Source organism: Leptinotarsa decemlineata, unplaced genomic scaffold (genome assembly GCF_025532065.1).
Source record: "Leptinotarsa decemlineata unplaced genomic scaffold, Ldec_3_MD MMD2_P_RNA_scaffold_5, whole genome shotgun sequence".
Classification (NCBI taxonomy): domain Eukaryota; kingdom Metazoa; phylum Arthropoda; class Insecta; order Coleoptera; family Chrysomelidae; genus Leptinotarsa; species Leptinotarsa decemlineata.
The window spans coordinates 1667297-1686809 of NW_027412532.1; the positions used below are offsets into that span (position 1 = coordinate 1667297).

At 34.1% G+C, this 19513-nt stretch overlaps 1 protein-coding gene across 1 annotated transcript in view; it reads right to left on the minus strand.

Moving 5' to 3' along the window:
- The window catches only part of LOC111509958 (monocarboxylate transporter 9), a 32629-nt gene extending 13116 nt beyond the window's left edge, over positions 1-19513 (minus strand). The window contains exon 1 of the mRNA XM_074169196.1: positions 19414-19513. Coding sequence (XP_074025297.1) covers positions 19414-19498 — 85 coding nt within the window. The 5' untranslated portion in view covers positions 19499-19513. The remainder of the gene's footprint in view (positions 1-19413) is intronic.

Below are 19513 nucleotides of genomic sequence, written 5' to 3' on the forward strand. Positions count from 1 at the left end.
GAAATCATTGAAAATTGTATGAGAATTGATATGGAGACTTACAAATTTTTCACTGGGCAAATATTCATTTTTAAACTAACGTGTATGTTCAGTACCTATTACGGTTGTAGAATTTATAGAAAAAGCGAGCAATACTAATTGTAATGAAGTTTTTCGAACTGTATTTTATCCATCGATGATTAATTACTAGCAATTTTCTTGACTTTATGTACCTGTTGTTTACTGAACCATCACGGAAAAGTGATAAAGGAAAAATTATTCTTAATAATTGACGAATACAAATATTCACATTGACCTATTATAATGATTTATTATTATTGCTGTTAGTTTCTAGATTATGCGAACTATTCAGGAATCATTCATTACTATTTATATCATTATTTTTACTATCGACCTACTTCAGGTATTTTCATTTTCCACCATCTAAAATATATCAAAATTGTAATGTAGATCTGTTCTTGTTTGCGTTTGCACAACCAAAATGAAATTTCACACAGAAAATAAAGGTTTAAAGATGAATCATTTGAAAGCACTTGAAATTAATATACTCAAAAATAACGTATTTTAAAAACACTTCATTTTGTGATTTTCACGAGACAGTTTTACAAAAACGCAACACGTATTTCACCATACAATGGCTTCCTCGGGCGTGTCTAAACTAATTCTACACATTCAATGCTATATACAGGGTGTTCCTTAAACACATGCTACTATTTAAGGAGATAAAGGTAAAGAAAAAACTTATTATAGACGTATGTCCTAAACGCCTTAACTTTTGAGATACAGGGTGGCAAAGTTTTCAAAAATAATCAGTTTTTTAATAATAACTGAGATAATTTTGTAGACATCTTTGGCATATTTGGTACATATGTTCCATGAATCAAGGCGCATTTTCTGATGTACACAAATTTGTATTTTTTCAAACAGTGGCATCCCTACGGGTTTCGCCTTGAATATTTTTGGGGAAAAAGTACTACGCCAATGCTTTCTTTTCAAAATAAAATTATTTTCAAAATCCTCATTTATTTTTGAGAAAATTTGATCTCCTGGTATTTCTTTGTCCGACGCATGATTTTCACTCAAAAAAATAAAAATCGACAGAAAACAAATTAAGAAATTAGATCAATTCTGAAATGAATGAGAATCTGAAAATTGCTTCATAACGCATTACCAATTCCCTAATAATATTTGAAAACATAATCTGCAAAAAAATAAATTTTTCACAAAAACGAGTTTTATTTTATTTTGTGACAGTAAGTCTAAACGAATAGTAAAAATTTGTTAATTAGTAATAATACCAAAACTGATTATAAAAATTGTTGGAAGTGGCCACCTGCACTTAGTATGCATGCTTCCGCCCTTCTACGCATGGAATTACGCACCTGTTCAAATATTTCCAGCGTATTTCGTATAGTTCCACACGAGGCAAGTATTCGCTCTCTCAAATCTTCTAAAGTATTAACGGGAGTTTTATACACAAGAGTTTTAAGGTGACCCAATAAAAAAAATCTAAACTGTTGAGATCGGGGGATCTTGCTGGCCATTGCTGAGTTCCTCCGCGACCTATCCAACGATTAGGATAAACTGTATTCAAATGGTTTCGGACAATTACACTGAAATGAGCAGGGGCGCCATCGTGCATGTACCATATTCGATTCCTTAACGCAAGTGGCACATCTTCCACTAACCCAGGTAAGTCTTCTTCGAGAAAGTGTAAATAAGAACGACCATCAAGGCATCCTGGTAGAAAAAATGGGCCTATTAGATGATCACCTATAATTCCTGCCCATACATTAACCGAAAATTGGTGTTGGAAATGGGTTTCGGTTATTGCATGGGGATTTTCTTCAGCCCACACATAATTGTTATGAAAATTTTGAGTGGCATTCCGAGAAAAATTTGCTTCGTCTGTGAACAAAATTTGTGTCTCAAACTGCAGATCTAGTGCAATACTTTGTAGACTGACTGAAGTTCACACGCTGTGGAAAATCTCTGGGGAGTAATGCCTGCACTCTTGAAATATGGTAAGGGTATAACAAAAAATCAACCAAAATACGCCAAACAATTTGATGACAAATATCCAGAGTTCTAGCGATCTTCCTCGTACTCGTCTCAGGATGTTCCTCAATTTCTTACAGCACCGCTTCCTCAATGTCAGGAGTTCTTACTACACGAGGTCTACCTTTCGGAGTCCCTTTCTTGAAACTACCAGTTTCCCCAAGTCGACGATGAATATTTGAAAAGGTTCGGCTATCTGGTAAGGCACGATTAGGATATCTTTCCTGATGAATGCGCCTGGCTTCTGTTGCATTACCATCGACAAGGCCATATACGTAATGCATTTGCGCCATTTCCGCATTCGTATAATTTACCATATTTACTGATAGTCAGAAAAACAGCGGACTACCAAAATAACTTCAATAACACTTCAAAATCAGTGAAAACGCGCTGTAGCAGTTTTTAACACCAACACCTCACTTTGAACCAACATCAATATTAGCTACTGACGTTTGTACATACAGAGAATTATTTTTTTATTGCTATGGTGGGTACGCTGTTTTTTCTGCTTTTAATCTTTGAAAGAAATCACATATCGACAAACTCCATATTTGCAAGAGGTGCAGTAAATAAATTCTGCTACACGTCATTTATTCCAGGATAAAAATTGCGAATGCATGTTTATTGTTATTTTTCGTAATAGTTAAGTCAAGGTAATTTATTGAATTATTTACCTCCCTCTCAGTGGTGAATTTTATTGACGGGTGAATGAAATTGGCATATTCAATGAACTTGCCATACTAAGACATCATTTACGTATCTATACTAGTACAAAAAACTGTTAGCAAACTGATTATTATGGATTTCATACTCTATGTTATCCATGAAAATTTCCGCCAGCAAGGGTCTCAAAGGGTTCCCCATTATTAGTTCTTCATTGCATGAATAGAATTTTCCGTCAAACTGGAAATAATTTTGAGATAGACAAATGGTAAGTAAATCTACAATTTCCTGTTTTGTTACTGGATTCACGTGATTTTTGTCTAAGAAACACTCAACTAGTCCAATTGTTTCAATTGGCGGAATACTGGGAAATAAATTTAGGACATCGAACGATATTAATTTCGATAATTGAATTGATAGGAATTATTTATACTGAATTTTGGCTTGAAATTGGTATAGGTTTTGAATCAATTTAATCAAGATTTCTGAGATTTATACGATAGGTGCCGTTACAAACGACACCACTGGTCTAATCGGGAAATTGGTTTTGTGTAATTTAATAAGGGAATACATTTTTGGTGGTTGTGGATTCATGATTAATGCTCTACATTTATCCTTTCCATTCACAACCAATTCTATTGTTTTGAGAGTTTCCTTAACCTTTTTCTGGTACATGGTTGTAGGGTCATTTCTCAGAATCTCGTAGCTTCCATGTAGTCCTTTTTATGTATGTATGTATGTAAGATCAGGAGTATATAAGCTGACCTGTGGCTCTTGTTCAAAACTGTATATTGGCCAAACAGGAAGAAAATTTCCCCAAAGAATTGAATAGCATAGAAGTAGTTTTGTGAATAGAAAGACCAATTCCACATTTGCAAACCACCTTTTAGCAGAAGGACATGAGTTCAATCATGAACACGATGTGTTACATTTAAAAGAGAAGAGTTTGAAACTCAATCTTATAGAATATTTAGAAATCAATATATTCAGGAATTCGGGTAATTTACTAAATGGTCAATTAGAATTAGATAACTCTTCAGTTATTAAGACACGCCCGAGGAAGCCATTGTATGGCGAAACACGTGTTGCGTTTTTGTAAAACTATCTAGTGAAAATCACACAATAAAGTGTTTTTAGAATACGTTAGTTATGGATTTTCATCAAGTATCGACCGACTCCTTCCATAAAACTTAAAAATTATAAAATTTCAAACATTCTTATGAATGACCAACTGGAGATCACTAATATTGAACTTCTTCTTGCTATTCAAGTGTTCCATATCTGTTTGGCAAAGCCTAACATTCAGTACGTATCCACTACGAAATATCTAACATGTTAGAGAAACATGTCGTGTATTTTTTTAATAAAGTTTGTGGAGATCAAATCGTAGAGTTTATGAAACGTGTTATGACAGTTTGTCAAAAAGAATTTTTTTTACCAGTCATAACTTTTTTCTGACTAACAAACTATTTACTAAAGCTGTGTCAATATCAGCATCAATAAGTTCGTTGAATAAATTCAGTAATTATTTTTAACCCCAACAATTCTTAAGAACTCAAGATCGCAACGGCATCAGTGGAATATGAAGGCTATTTTTGGAATACCGGTTTCAAAGGAAACTCTTAATGACTTGAGTTCACAATGTGTTTGTAACGCCATCATTTGTGATTAATCTTCAATTTGGTTCATCTCCGTAGAGTAAAATTTCTAAAGAGATACTGAGAGATGACTGAAAATCAAATAAATGAATATATCCGTTGCATTACTCGAAAAATTCGGTTCTGATCATACGGGGTGATCTGATATTCTGAAATTAATTTACAATGATTACCGATTACGAACTGAGATTCCTTTTCAACCAGCAATTTTAGAATATTACTGTAGTTTTTTCCCAACACCAAATCGTTATTTTTAACACCTCGACATGTGTTTCGATCACCAAGTGATCATCTTCAAAGAGGAAGTTTAAAACAGCAATTTTAGGTATTAATAAATGAATGAATTTTCTGAATTGTTTTCGTTGGTTGCTGATGAAATTGATGGATAGATCACGAAAATATAATTGTCATAGAAGGTTATCAAGTCGATATCAAACCGTTATATTCAACACCTCGACACGCGTTTCGAGCACCAAGTGATCATCTTCAGAAGGAGATGATTACTTGTTTGATCTTCTTCTTGAAGATGATCACTTGGTGATCGAAACACGTGTCGAGGTGTTGAAATAACGGTTTGGTGGTGTTGGATAAGACTCCAGTGACATTTATTACCACACCAAAGGTTCCAAACAGAGTTGGTATTTTGGTGAAAAAAGAATACGACGAAAAAATAATACCCGCCAATAAACCAGTGCTGAATCATGCATAGATGCTAATTGCTTGTGAATCTCGAACGTCTGTTTCCTAAAGACTTCACAAAGAGACATGTGAGACTGTGAGATAATTTCAAAAGTTTATTGTTTGTGAATTTCCTACGGATCAGATAATTTGCATCAAATTTTGAGTAAAAAATGAAATAAAGTGCTCAGAAATACTTGAAATGATGACAGTGGCATACGATGATTGTACTCTGAGTCAGAAAAATATTTACAAGTGTACAAGGTCAAGAAGATGTTGTACGGTCGATAGGGAGTACTATCTTGAAAATATGCTTCATTTTCGAGAAGCAATATGAAAAAAAACGTCCAGTATTGGGGAAAAACAATACATGCCTTTTGTATCACTATAATGCACCTGCTTGTTCGTAATTTTTTAACGGAAAACAACACCGTTATCTTGCCTTAGCCACCGTATTCACCAGATTTGCCCCCCCCCTGTCACTTTTTCCTGTTTTCGAGATTGCGACGATAGGGGAGATGAAAACCGATTCACTCTGGAGATTTGATTTTACAATTTTCAAATTCTCAAAAAGTCGATGACTCACTTCATAATAATAAAAAAAATAATAATAATGATAATTATTAATATGCAGCTCGTAGATGGAAGCATCCTACCTCGGGGTGGAACAACGCCACTCACAAGAGGTAACAGCAGTGAAAAACTCTCTCCGCGGCAAGTATCAGCACAAACTTCGACAGATCTGGTCATCGTAGTCCTTCTCGACCACCAAAGATAACGATATTTGTCGTGGAGTTTTCCGCTCCTGGCGAGTTAGGGCCTGACCAGCGCATACTATGGTAAAATAATAATAATAATAATAATAAATGATCGTCATTTTATGTGGGTGGAGTTTAGAAAAGCGCTATTCTTTCAATCAACCAAGTTTGAAAAAAATGCATTGCGGGAAAAGGCACAATATAAAACCATTTTCAGGACAATAGTCAAATAAATACAAATATTTATGTTCAGATCACTGTTGACAGCGGTAGTGATACATTTTTCAAGGATTCAGTGTTTTAATTAACTATAATATCAAGGTGCTTATGTTAGATATAAGTCCATACAATATTGATGAGTTCACAATTTTTGTTAAACAGAGTCGTTTTGATGTGTTCTAATTCTTAAATGTTTTTAAATGTGCAAAATATCTGTGTGTATATGTATACATAAGTATATATGTGTGTATATATTAGTATAAGTATATGTATTTGTTTGTATATATGTTTGAAATCTGTTGAAGTGACAAATTTGCATCTTTCTACTCATATGATTTGTTTCGTGACTTGTCACACAACTTGTAAAAGTTCTTTCAAATAGACCAATAAAATATATCTATCTATCTATGTATATCTATCCATATCTATACTATGTTACAGCATGATACGTAAAGGATCGTTTATAGATAGTGCTGTTATGATTCGGAATGTCGAAATTTTCATTATATCCGAATTATATCTGATATCTGGGAACAGAAACTAGAGGTTTCTAGCCGATTGTGTTGAAAAGCCACTTCTTTTGTTCACAGTTTTTCAGCTACGAATCAAAAAGCCTTTTCAACCTGGAATTTCAACAGTTTCGAAATATATATGAGTGATAATGCCTTTCTATGAAGGACAGTATGAATTCTGCTGCAAAAACCTGTAATATCTAAGATGTCTCAGCTATTCTGTGAAGGGAAATGGTTGAAGTAAATAAACAATCGACCAAAAAAGCGTATGACACGTTGGCAAAAAAGTTTCATGGTCGAAAAACTTTATTTTCACCATTATGTCAAAGCGTGCTATTTTTGAAACATCCAACAGAAAACGCTTCACTCGGTTTCAACAAAATTTTTCAGGGGTTGAGCACCCTTCAGAATAGAATAAAAGTCTAGCAAAAATTCAGTAATTGGCAAGGAAAATCTTATTTTCCCGGACTACATGTTCGATCCTATTCTGCTTCTGAATCTACGATACTCATGAAAACAGTTGTTTTTCACCGCAACAAATGAATGTTCAAATACTCACTTCGCACTAGACCAACGCCACTTTCTCCACAGCACACTTAGCGATGAACAACTCAATTACCACAAAAACAAAAATCTACGACAAGCACTCCCGGCACAGTCGATCGAACACAAACAGGTGAGTTCTGGAAATTGAAGAAAACTTGCAAGTGAATGTGCATCACGGTTACCATTACAATATATGGTATTTCCAAGTCCTCCGGCCTGCCAAGTCCGCAGCGGACCGACTTTAAGAACCTGATATGTAAATTGGGATAATGAAGAGATTCGAGTTGGTTTAGTATAAACCAGATTCACTTCTTCGGTAGACGAGGATCTCACCCCAAGATATCATTTAGGAAACATACAATGAGGACGTAAACTACACTCATACGGCATTTGTGGCGTAGCAAATTCCTGGATTTCATCGTTTTTAGAAAATAGGCAACAATATGTTACAATTAGTAACCACAGTACGAGTACTTTTAATGGGTGTTCCAAAAGGATCGGTATTAGGGCCTATATTGTTCCTTTTATATACAAATGATTTGAAGTCACACATTAGGGATACTTCTTTAACAATATATGCCGACGATACGTCTCACTTTTAGACAAATGTAAATATACTTTGCATACGGAGCTAATTCTTTCTATCTCAGTGCTAACGAAACACAATTGGTTAGATTTCACAATCGACAAAAACATTGCGTGCCTATTCAATTTCAAATTAAGAATATGTCAATTCTGGGAAAAGAAGAGACAAATTTTTTGGGAACTACCATTGATGCATGTTTGACATGGAAACAACACTTCGAATTTTACGAGTAAAATTGACTCATTAGGTTATCTCTTCAGAAACCTAACAGATATCTTGACAGCTCAGCAACTTTCAGCAATGTAACATGCACTATACCAAATGTATTCGTTGCGCAGAAGTATATTTTGAGAATAATGGCCAAAGTCTCAAAACGGGCATCTTGCAGAAGTTTACTTAGATAATTTAACACTTTAACTATTGTCAGCATGTATACATGCTAGTTTGCTGTGGTATATAAATATTAGCGTAAGAATCAACTTGTAGATTCAAATCATTGTTGAAGAAGCTACTATGGTAGAGAAACATGTCGTGATATATTTCTCAAATAAAGTGACAAATAAAGACAAATAAAGACATTAGCTTTTTCAAGTGATCCACTTGAACAAATCACTTGAAAAAGCTAATGTCTTAGCGAAACATGTTGTGGTATATTTTTCAAATAAAGTTTGTGGAGATCAAATCGTTGAGGTGTAGTTTTTGAAATTACTATGGATCTTCATCAAGTAACGGCCGAATTAATCAGAAAACTTTTATATAAACTGAAAGCTATATTAGAATTTTTAACAAAACTTACACCAACATCTGATCAAAGAAGTGATGGACACAGTACTCCGAATGGAATGGACGATATGCATTTTGTACAAAGTCATAATTCTGATAAAAAAATAATTGGCAACAGAGCTTTATCTTATCGTAAATTAGTAGAGCGTCAGCTAATTATCCCTGAAAAATGTGAATTCGTTCTGCCGGTGACTATGAAATATGCGTCACATTATACAATGTTTCTTCCTGATATACGTAATATCATTAATATGTTAATCCGTAATCAAAAAGCACACTTTAATGTGAGATTTCTATTGGGTCCTGTTGAAGATGATCAAGATGGTCAAACCCTTAAAATAATGGATTGGTGTTGGGAAAAAACTCCAGTAATATCCAGAAACAAGTATGGAATAGAAGATAAGTTAACCAACACAGTAATACAAGCCTAATAGAAATGAATAATAATAAGAGCTTGGCAAAAATTGACATACAGAGCACCAGTTACTAGGCATTTTTCAAATGTCGTTATCGTCTAAAGCCTGAAATCAATGTTATACATATAGGAAAAACTACGAGTGGAAAGTACCGAGCTGTCAAATAAAATCAAATCAAATGACCAAATGGGAATGACCAAGACAAAGCCATTTCGGGTATAACAGTTGTCTGGGAGAAGCTAACAAGTCTGTTATACAAGTAATCAAGTTGTGTTGTTGAATTCAATTTATGTATTTTGGTAAGGATATATGTATAAAGTGCGTAGTTTTTGAAGCATTAAACATTCGAAGTCGTCAAACCCACTACTAATGTGATCAAATTTGCGCATACGGAAGGAGGCGGAAAGAGTAAGTACAAGTCCATATATGCAAACGTAATATGACAATTTAGAAAACAATAAATTTTCGCAAAGCTTAAGTTTGAATTGTGTAGTAAAAATATCCCTATTGGAAAAGATTTGTCTGAAAATCTCATAAGATGATTAACAAAGATGGCTGATATGTTTAGACAATCCCAACAAACCCAAATTCATACTTTCAGAAGTGAAGGGCAAGGCAAAATCGATTATGTGGATCTTGCTGTGGTTAGATGTCAGTCTTCTCATAGATTTGGGACCAAATAACATACATGATGATTTTTCTGCATTCGACTTTAAGTTATGTGCGCATGAGATGTTGTACAGCGAATCGACATCTTCATTCATGAGTTATTGTGCTTCTAGGTTGCTATCCGGAAAAGATAGGTTGATTTGAGTATTACCAGCGTAGTGATGAATAGAGTAAAATTTTATACTTCTATAAAAATCTGAGATATAGATGTTGGATAAAAGAGGCCCAAGAATGGAACCTTGTGGTACCCCAAATTTGGATTCAGAACTGCTGATTTTGATTGATCAAGGCTGATACACTGAGATCGGTGTTCCAAAAAGCTTTTAACACGATCTACGGCACATTTAACCAAACCGAAGTGATTTAGTTCATTGCATGATAAATTCATTACCCAAACTATTCACCTATCTATGGACAAATAAGACTAGAGAATATAGTCTTATTTGGATGTAGTTTGAACCTGAGCTATCATTCACCTACTTTTAAGGTCTGTTCTAATTACCAATTTTCTTGTTGGAAACTGATTTCAATAAAAGGAATTTCAATTGATTCCTAAAAGGAATCAATTGAAATATATTTGATCATTGAGTTATAATCCCGAATTTTGGCATCTATTGATTTATTTGGTTGAACCTGGGATGATTCTGCAACCGTGTTAGGAAGCACACGTTAAAAGGTAAGACCTCGTTAGTCCTTAGCCAGCACAAGTTTCTCAACTTCTTAGAGTTGTCGTTCGTATTGGGGCGACAGCTGATTAACGGAAAAACAGATTTCAAAAAGATTTTTTAAAACAGATTTTAAACAAACGTTCCAAAAAGATGAACTCTTAATGTTTGTCTTCCAAATACAATACTTTATAATCGTGATTGAACTTGTGCCACCTCTTTCGAAAGATGACTCCCAAATGTTGGATTTTTCTTTCCATTTCCATGTTTTTCAAACGAATACAAACATATTTGTTTGAAAATGTAGTTGATTAGTGACGTTAGTTACAAATACAAGTGGCACAAAAACATAGAATGTTAAAATAATCATTCTTTTCAACTTTTAGTCATTTGATATTTTGAGATACGTAGTAGTATTACTACTTCCTCACGTCCTTGGTATTCCGTTCATCATGATGCAGTTTTTATGGATGTTGAATATATCATTATTATCTCCTGCAAACAATAATTACTTTTAAGTTAGTGTTTACGTTGTCCGATTTCATTGATGCTTATAAATGTGTAAACATCGTATGATTATCGAACAAAAAACATCTAATCCATTATAGAGTAGTTCATCAACAATCTCAATACCAATTACTTTTGGAGAGGTTTTGGTTCATCATTTATTTAAAGTTTTTATGATGATTTACCTTTGGCTAACTATAATAACATCTGGTTTCAACATGATGGTGCTCCACCGCACACTCCAAAATGAGTATCTAATTACCTGACCGAAAGGTTTGGGAATAATGGGCCGGTGAGGAGGCCAGCAAGGTCTCCAGACTTGAGTGTTATGGATACATTCTTATGGGGTACACTGAAAAATAGAGTTAATGGTCAGAGGGAATATCAAAATATTGAGGACCTTCAACACAGCTTGTTAGAGAGTTCCAAAGATTGAGGAGGAGGGAAATTAATCGTCCAGTGACTAATATTCGAAGAAGGGCACAGTTGTGTTATTTTGTCTTTTCATTTTAGTTAATTATTGATATTTGTTCAAAGTTCTATTTTCATTGAAAAGGACTCAACGTCTAATTTACCTCATACACACCTTATTTAAGTCGAGATTTTGTTCATTCTTAAACTAAACTTCTTTTTCTTATTATGTCATCTACAGGTCATCTACATGTCAAAGGTCAAAAATCTCGAAAGGTTTTTCGCGATTTTCAGGAAAACGGTAAGTTTTATCATAAAACACCTTCAGATAAAAATGGTAGATCATAAAATTCTGTACAAAAAATGTATCAATTTTTTTTTCTTAGAACCACCGTTCTGAGATACCATGAGTCGAAAAGTTGTAATCGAGTCATGTTCTAATGCTGAATCACCAATAGTGGAGGATGCATTTGACACCAACGAGGAAACATGCGATACATCATTCTTGACGCAGTTTACCTACACCCAGGATGAACATCAAGAAGAAGAAGAAGAAGATCAAGAAGAAGAAGACCAAGAAGAAGAACGACAAGAAGAAGTATTTGAAGATTATGACTCAGATAAATACATTTTTACATTTCTTTAATTTCAATCGCTTTTATAATTTCCAACCCTTTATAATATATATTATTATGCAAGTTTTCAATTTGACAGAATCACAACAGGTATTTGAAATAGGCCTACTGGAGAAACCACGTTAAAAAAACGCGCTAATTACACTACCTTATAGGTGGCGTGGAAACGTGTGCATATAATGACGATTACAATTTTTACAACTTTTTGACTCATTGTATCTCAGAAACGATGGCTCTAAGAAAAAAAAAGTATTGATGCATTTTTGTAGAAAATTTTATGATCTACAATTTTTATCCGAACTATTTTATGATAAAACTTACCGTTTTCCTGAAAATCGCGAAAAACCAATTTTTTTCGAGATTTTTGACCTTTGAACTCGAATAAATTTTTTTCCAGGCATCGCAATCATTCGGAATTTCAAAATCTCATTTTTAACTATGTTTTGAACAATTACACACGTTTGCAGCTTGTTGTGAACGACTATTTGATACACTGTCAGATCGAGAGGAAGTATGTGTAACATTCAAAATTCACTATAATAAACATCAGTGTCATTTGTAATTTGAACTGATAGGTCAAACAGGTGAAAACCATTTTCAGGAAGTGAGGATTTGCAAATAAAGTAGCAAAATCTGAGAATGGCGACAGTGTTTTGCTAATTTAATGAACTTCTACCGAGAAAACAAAGCGATATAATAATTATATCTCGACTTGTTATTGCTGCTGTGGGAAATCCCCAAAGGCCTACTTTAGTCAGATGAATAATTGTCATCTTGATAATGATAGTGAAATATCTCAATATTTCAGAATAAGAGATATTCAATTACAAACACTAGAATAATGAAGGTTAATAGTGAACATAAAAAATATAATAGAAGTGAGCTTGATGAAAATCCGTTATAATGTAATAAAAACAAATTTTAATGTAAAATTTACACTTAAAAGTTTACAAAACTGCTTTATCCATGAAAGTTTCGAAAATGCTAATGAAACATAACTCTTCTCAACAACGCTAAATTAATAACTTGTGATGTCCAAACTTTATTTCCTAGTATTCCACCAATAGAAACAATTGGGTTAGTTGAGAGCCTCTTAGACAGAAACACCGTTGACCCAATATTTAAACAGGAATAGCTCGAAACAATGTTCAATTCAATGGTAACTTTTACATTTGTAGCGAGGGTCTAATGATGGGAAACCCCTTAAGTCCTTTGTTGGCTGACATATTCATAAACAACCTAATAAAATCCGCACTAGGGCTGTAGAAATGGTGCTGAGAATTGGGTACATTAATGCGAAATGTAATATTTGATCTGGACGAATATCGAGGTGAATTAAAATTAATTTGGGACAGTGGAGTTGGTGAGTCAATGGGACCATTGACCAGTTTATAGATGGAAATGAGATCTGCAATTTCTTTTCTTTTTTTCAATGTTGCAAAATTTAATTCAGTCAGTATTTATAATTTCTAACCGGAAAGTTTCCATGTTTCTTATAATACGCAAACTTAAGGAATTTCTTCTGTAGTTTACTACGTACCAAACTATAGTAAAGTGAACGAATACATTCAAATGATCTAAACTCTTTGCAGTTTCTTATAACAAATCCCAGCGACTCAAAAGCTCTCTGAACAATATTTCAATGTGCCCATAAAATGTAAGTTTATTGTCGAATAAGATTCATAAGTCGAGAGTATCATCAACTCTTGGTAAGTCGTTATTATCAATTGTATAATCGAAGTAGTATAGATTTAATACACGTCATAAGTCATAATTTCACAGTTTCCAACATTTAGAAAGAGTTTATTCACACAACACCACTTTTGTAGTGAATTCAAATCCCTCTGAAGCAACATACAATCAGACGAATCTCGTTTTTCTCTGAAACGGTTTGAATCATCAGCAAAGATTAGCTTTGTTGATTGTATAGAAGCGCATAGGTTATCTATAAAAAGTAAAAATAACAGCGGTTCCAAATTAGGTTCTTGGGGAACCACCGACTGTGCGAAAAATACATCCGATTTTTCACCTTCATACTCGACATATAGACTACGATGATTCAAATACGATCTTAGAATATTTTGTATTTTTGAGGAAATACCATATGAATCCAACTTCAATATTAATTGTTGATGGGAAACTTTATCGAATTTGAACATATTTTTTGAACAGATTTTGATCCAATGTTTAAATAAAAGTAGCTGTTTCAGTACAGAAAAAAGTTTTGAACGAATTCGATTATTTGAAAGCAAACCAGAATATGGATTTCGATAATGAAAACTTTGTCGTAAATTGTACACCTAAAAAATTCAGTTACTCGAATATTTAAAAAAATCGAAAAATTAGAAATAAGGTGCTTGATTTGAAAAATAAAGTTATTCACTGAAAAAATATTTTTAGTCCATTAATATTTTGAATGAAACATATTTTGATGTGTAGATTACGAATCCGAAAGAAGAAAGTGGCGCTCTCCCTTATTTAAAAAGTTATGGCCCTTCAAAGTTCAGAAAAGGGCAAAGTTCAGGAAATATTTTCTTTAAATAAGCTTGAAACAAAAAAATACTAGTATTATTGTGAAAAAAGCGTGGGAGCTTTGTGCTCTATTTTTGTATATCAGGCGCCAGTCGCTTTTTTCACAATAATACTAGTATTTTCCGATCGTTATTGTTTTAAGCTTATTTAAAAAAATGTTTTCAACTTTTTAGTTGGATGTGTTTTTTTGGTTTTTCTAAACTATATTTATTGAATACGTAAACATAAGAATTAATACCTAATGCCAGTCATCATACACTTCAACTTACCTTTCACTCCCAAAAAATTCAAAAATAGCACCAGCCACTTCTACTGATTGGATGACAACTGACAAATGACTATGAAAAGGCTATTATAACTAATATCTGATTATCTCGTCTTGCGAAGGTCGAATGTCTTCGACATGTTGTTTTTTTTTTTAAAGGCATTTCAATAGTTGGTAATCAGCGAGAATTTGGAAGTATAATAGAATACTAATGACCGAAATTTCACTTTATCATTACCCTTATGCATATGAGGTACTTTTCGATAGTTATTTTTCAGACGAGATAATGACAATAATAAAGATAACAAAATATTCATTGAACATTCTCATTATCTTCTGGAGACTTGAAAGCTGATCGGTTTTGTTATAATTGGAAAGTCTGCTAGGCTATTACGTCAAATTTAATTTTGTTGTAGAACTGAATGACAAAGTTACCGAATGAAGTAACACATTTTTAAAAATCAGCTACCTTGGTAACGTTCATTATTTTTTCAAATTCTCATGATTCCATTCGAGGAACAGAGACGATTTGAACTATTTAAGAACATCAGTTAACTCGAACTATTCGACATTTTTTTTTATTCCTTCGTTTCATACTTGGATCCGCTCTTACACTTACATATTATTCAGGATATAATTTCTATCACTGTTATTAAACTATAATTGAACATAGGTAGGAATTATCAATCATGTTATTCATTTTGTAAATTATTCTACAAAGAACGTGATTGTTTTCTAATGATTTGCGTAATGTTTTCTGGGAAAAGGCAATGTTTTGATAGATCCAAACTCCAATTATTACACTAATCAATTCATATTCAATGTTTTCAATGACTAATATGACTCATAATCGGGACAAATATATCGAAAATAAAGAATGAAGTGTTTGCACACGTTTGAATAAATTAGCACTCTTAACTAGGTTGCAATGGTAGAAATACCTGCACTCGTTTCTCCAAAAATATGAATATAACATTCTCAGGGAAAATTTAACAAGATTTCAGAGTTATAAGGCAACTAATTGCCTTGCAGTAAAAGCTACACAGAAAAACAAAAAAATTGTGAACCGTCCCGTGACGCCTTGCAGATGTGAAAGATCGGAATTATTTTTTACAAGTGATATGCATGAAATAACAGACTTTGGTTGATAGAAACTAAAATAAAAATTAGTATATTCTGATACTATTAGATTGATAAAATCTTACATAACATAATATGTCTTACATATTCAACGAAAGTCATTTTTTGTGGAGGGAAATCAGTTTTTTATCGACCTATTTCGGGTATTTGTTATCTTCCACAATCTGAAAAATATAAAAATTATAATGGAGTCCTTTATACAAGTGTAGAAGGGCAAACTTTTCAGTTTACCCCGATAAGTTACTGCGTGAAATCAAAGTATATTTCACAAAGAAAAATCTTCTATTCGTCAAAGGAGTTTTGACATCTGTCGAAGAAGTAAAGAAATAAATAATCAAAAAGGAATAACTGCCAATATCTTCGAATTTTTTTTTGTCCATTTCTGAAGACGGAGGCAGATTTTGGCCTCCAAAACGTTAAGATAAGTATTGTATTATTTCTTAGCAATTTTTTTATAGGCAAAATTGTTAAATACGACAAGTTACTGAATAATAGAACATTTTTCATTGTGAAAAATACTTTGATTTTACGCAGTAACTTATCGGGATAAACTAAAAGTTTGTCCTTCTGCACTTGTATAAAATTCTTCATTATAATTTTTATATTTTTCAGATTGTGAAAGATAACAAATACCCAAAAAAGTCGATAAAAATGATATGTCTTGTGTTTAACTGATCTTGGTGATGTCTACTTTCAATGATAATATTTTGTGACCCTTGTGATGATTCTTGGGTACTGAAATATTCATAAAATAAGACTAACTCACTTTCTAACTGGCTTGCTGACTCACTCATTGACTGACTCACCGACTGTCTGGCCGACACACTGTCTGACTGACTGAATAACGAGCTGACTGACTGACTCACCAACTGACCGACACACCGACTAACTGTCCTAACGAGCGACGGATTGACTCACTGAGTTAATAACTGACTCACTGACTGACTCACTGACCGACTTACTGATTGACTCGCCTACTGGCTGGCCGGCTGACTGACTCACCGACCCACTGTCTGACTGACTGACTCAGTGACTGACTCATTGACTGACTGAATCACCGACCGATTGAATCATCGATTGGCTGACTCACTGACCGGCCAACTGACTGACTCGCCCACTCACCAACTGACTCACCAACTGACTCGCTTACTGACTGACTCACTGGTGACCGACTTTCTGACTCACTACTGGCTCAGTACTCACTGACTGACTCACAGACTGACTGATTTACTTTTACTACAGACTGACTGACTCACTACTGACTGACGGACCTACTTTCTGACTCACTACTGACTGACTCACTCACTAGTAACTGATTCACCGATTGACTGCCTGTCTCCCATACTGACTTACTGACTCACTAACCGATTCACCGACTCACTAACTGACTCACTCACTGACTCAACGTCCCACTGACTGACCCACTGGCCGACTACACGGGAGAAATATAATCGTGGAACGCACAATCTGGAATTCAAAGTTCTGAGGAGATGCTTCATTTTCCTGGTCTTTATATCAAGTTGATATCTAAACGTCAAGCTTATTCGTAACAATAAATTCGTTTTCACCTTTGTAACTATTATTACTTCTGTAAGTTTCTCATGGAGTAGCAAGTAGTAGCCAAAAACATGTGACTTTGCAGGCCCTTTGAAACTTCAAACTGGCAGTGTAATACATTCACAATTAAAACAGCGTTCATTCATACTCAATTAGTCTGCCAAAATGAACAGCCCTATGAAAGGGCGCGACGATTAACGAAAGAAAAATTTAATTCGCGTAGCACCCGTTTGTCAAAGACGTTTATTACAAGTAGTCGTTCATCAAAGTCTGCCATTGTGAGCCATAAAACAAGCTGCCTAGTTCCACATGCCAGCGGCATTTCACAGCTTTTTAATTAAGATCGTCGCTCATTCATGAACGAAATTTGTTCAATTGTATATTTCGGAGCTGAACGATAACAGTCGTTGCACCCCGGGCAAGTAATGATGTCGTATAAATCTAACCGAAACCTCGCTTATGCCGAGCAGTGACGTGATAATATGGACTGGTCATAATATCCTCTCCTTCAGTTCGTTCAAATTTAGTGTTCTGTTTCTATAAATACATCCTTTCAAATATCCCCACAGAAAAAATCTAATGGAGTCAGGCCTGGTGATCGAGGAGGTCAAGGAATAAAAGGGCTGTTCCTTCTTTTTCCTTGAAAATTTGCATCAAGATATTGCCGCAAAGCAATATTCGAAGTCTAAAGTTTATTATACAGTTTATTATGAATCTATTCCGATAAAAAATACCTAATGGCATTTTTTAGGCCCACTATGACCTGATCAATCGACCGATTGAGCAGGTCATAGTGGGCCTTGAAAATAGGAAAAATCCATATTCATCAACATATTTGAATAGATCTCGTCCTGTACTATGACATGTAATTTTTTATTTTCGAAATCGGTTCGTGGGTTCCAAAATAACAGGTTGTTGCAGTTTGCAATCTCACACACTGTATAACCAAGCTACAAACGATTGCTTTCTTCCTGATAAACTGCAACAAGCCTTAGAAATGAAAAAACATTACTTGAAATGATAACATTTCTATATGAAACAGGTCTAATGAAAACAGTGCAGATCACATGTGATTTCGATCCCGGAAATAAAAGGCTAATGACCGCTGTAGTTGATGCCTCAACTCAAAAAAAATCACCGATTTTGAACTTTCCTCCCGCCGACGGGACGTTATTGTTGACAAAAACAGTCGCTCGCGACTCGAAGTCTTCAAAATGTTCCTTATTTTGACAACACAACTTTTTGTTTTGTCGCTGTTCTGTCCGTTTGGTGGAGATCCGCCTTTACGTTCAGCCTATTGAATTGAATCGACGATAAACAGTTGCGTTTTCCCTCGTGCAAAAAGACAAGTGACTCACCTTTCTATCGTCTTGTCTTGTTTTCTGGAAAACCCGTTTTCAATATGAAATATAGTCACGAATCACTTTCCTAATCTTCGATATAAAAACATGTCCAAGGTCTGTCTAATCTCCTCGTGTTTTCAGCTACAAACGTGAGCACTCGACAATTCAAACTTGGACTCTATCAAAACGAATAAACTGAGTTAGCCATCGATATGAATGGAAATAAACTCAATTAAAGATCTTATGCAACAAAATTGCCGCTTTCCTTAGGAGGTGATCATTGAAGTAAGTCACAATCAACACTGGAAAAACCAATGTCGTTCTCATCGGAATATGGTGATTATAATTTTGATGGTGTGCTTGGCCATTGTTACTCGAATACCAATTGACTCCTTTCAATCAAACTCTTGAGAGTGTGTTGTATTGAGAGAAAATGAAAATTAAGAGTTCAATGAAATTTTGAAAACTCATAAATTAAGAATATTACTGAACTAGCTAGAATAATATCCAGATAATTAGGAATATAAGCAATGCAAATATACTATTTAACTTTTCTGATAATAACTTGACAATTCAAAAATTAATTATAACGATTCTAAAAAGTCTCTGTCATAACAACTTATTCACATGACAACCGTTCCGATGAAAGTCTGTATAGAGGACGAACAATTTTCATTTCCAACAGAGAAGTCAAAACTAACTGTTAATGATGTGAAGTTGAATAGCCAGGCATCTGAAATAACTGTATTCATCCTACTTGAATTGTTTTATTATTTGAACGATCAAGAATTGAATGGAAATGTTTCACTTACCATTGATATTCCTATCATTAATAGAGTGCGCCCATTTTGTGAATTGTTCTAGATATTTTCTAGGATTTGGAAATTTGTGTAGCATTGCAGATGCTGAATA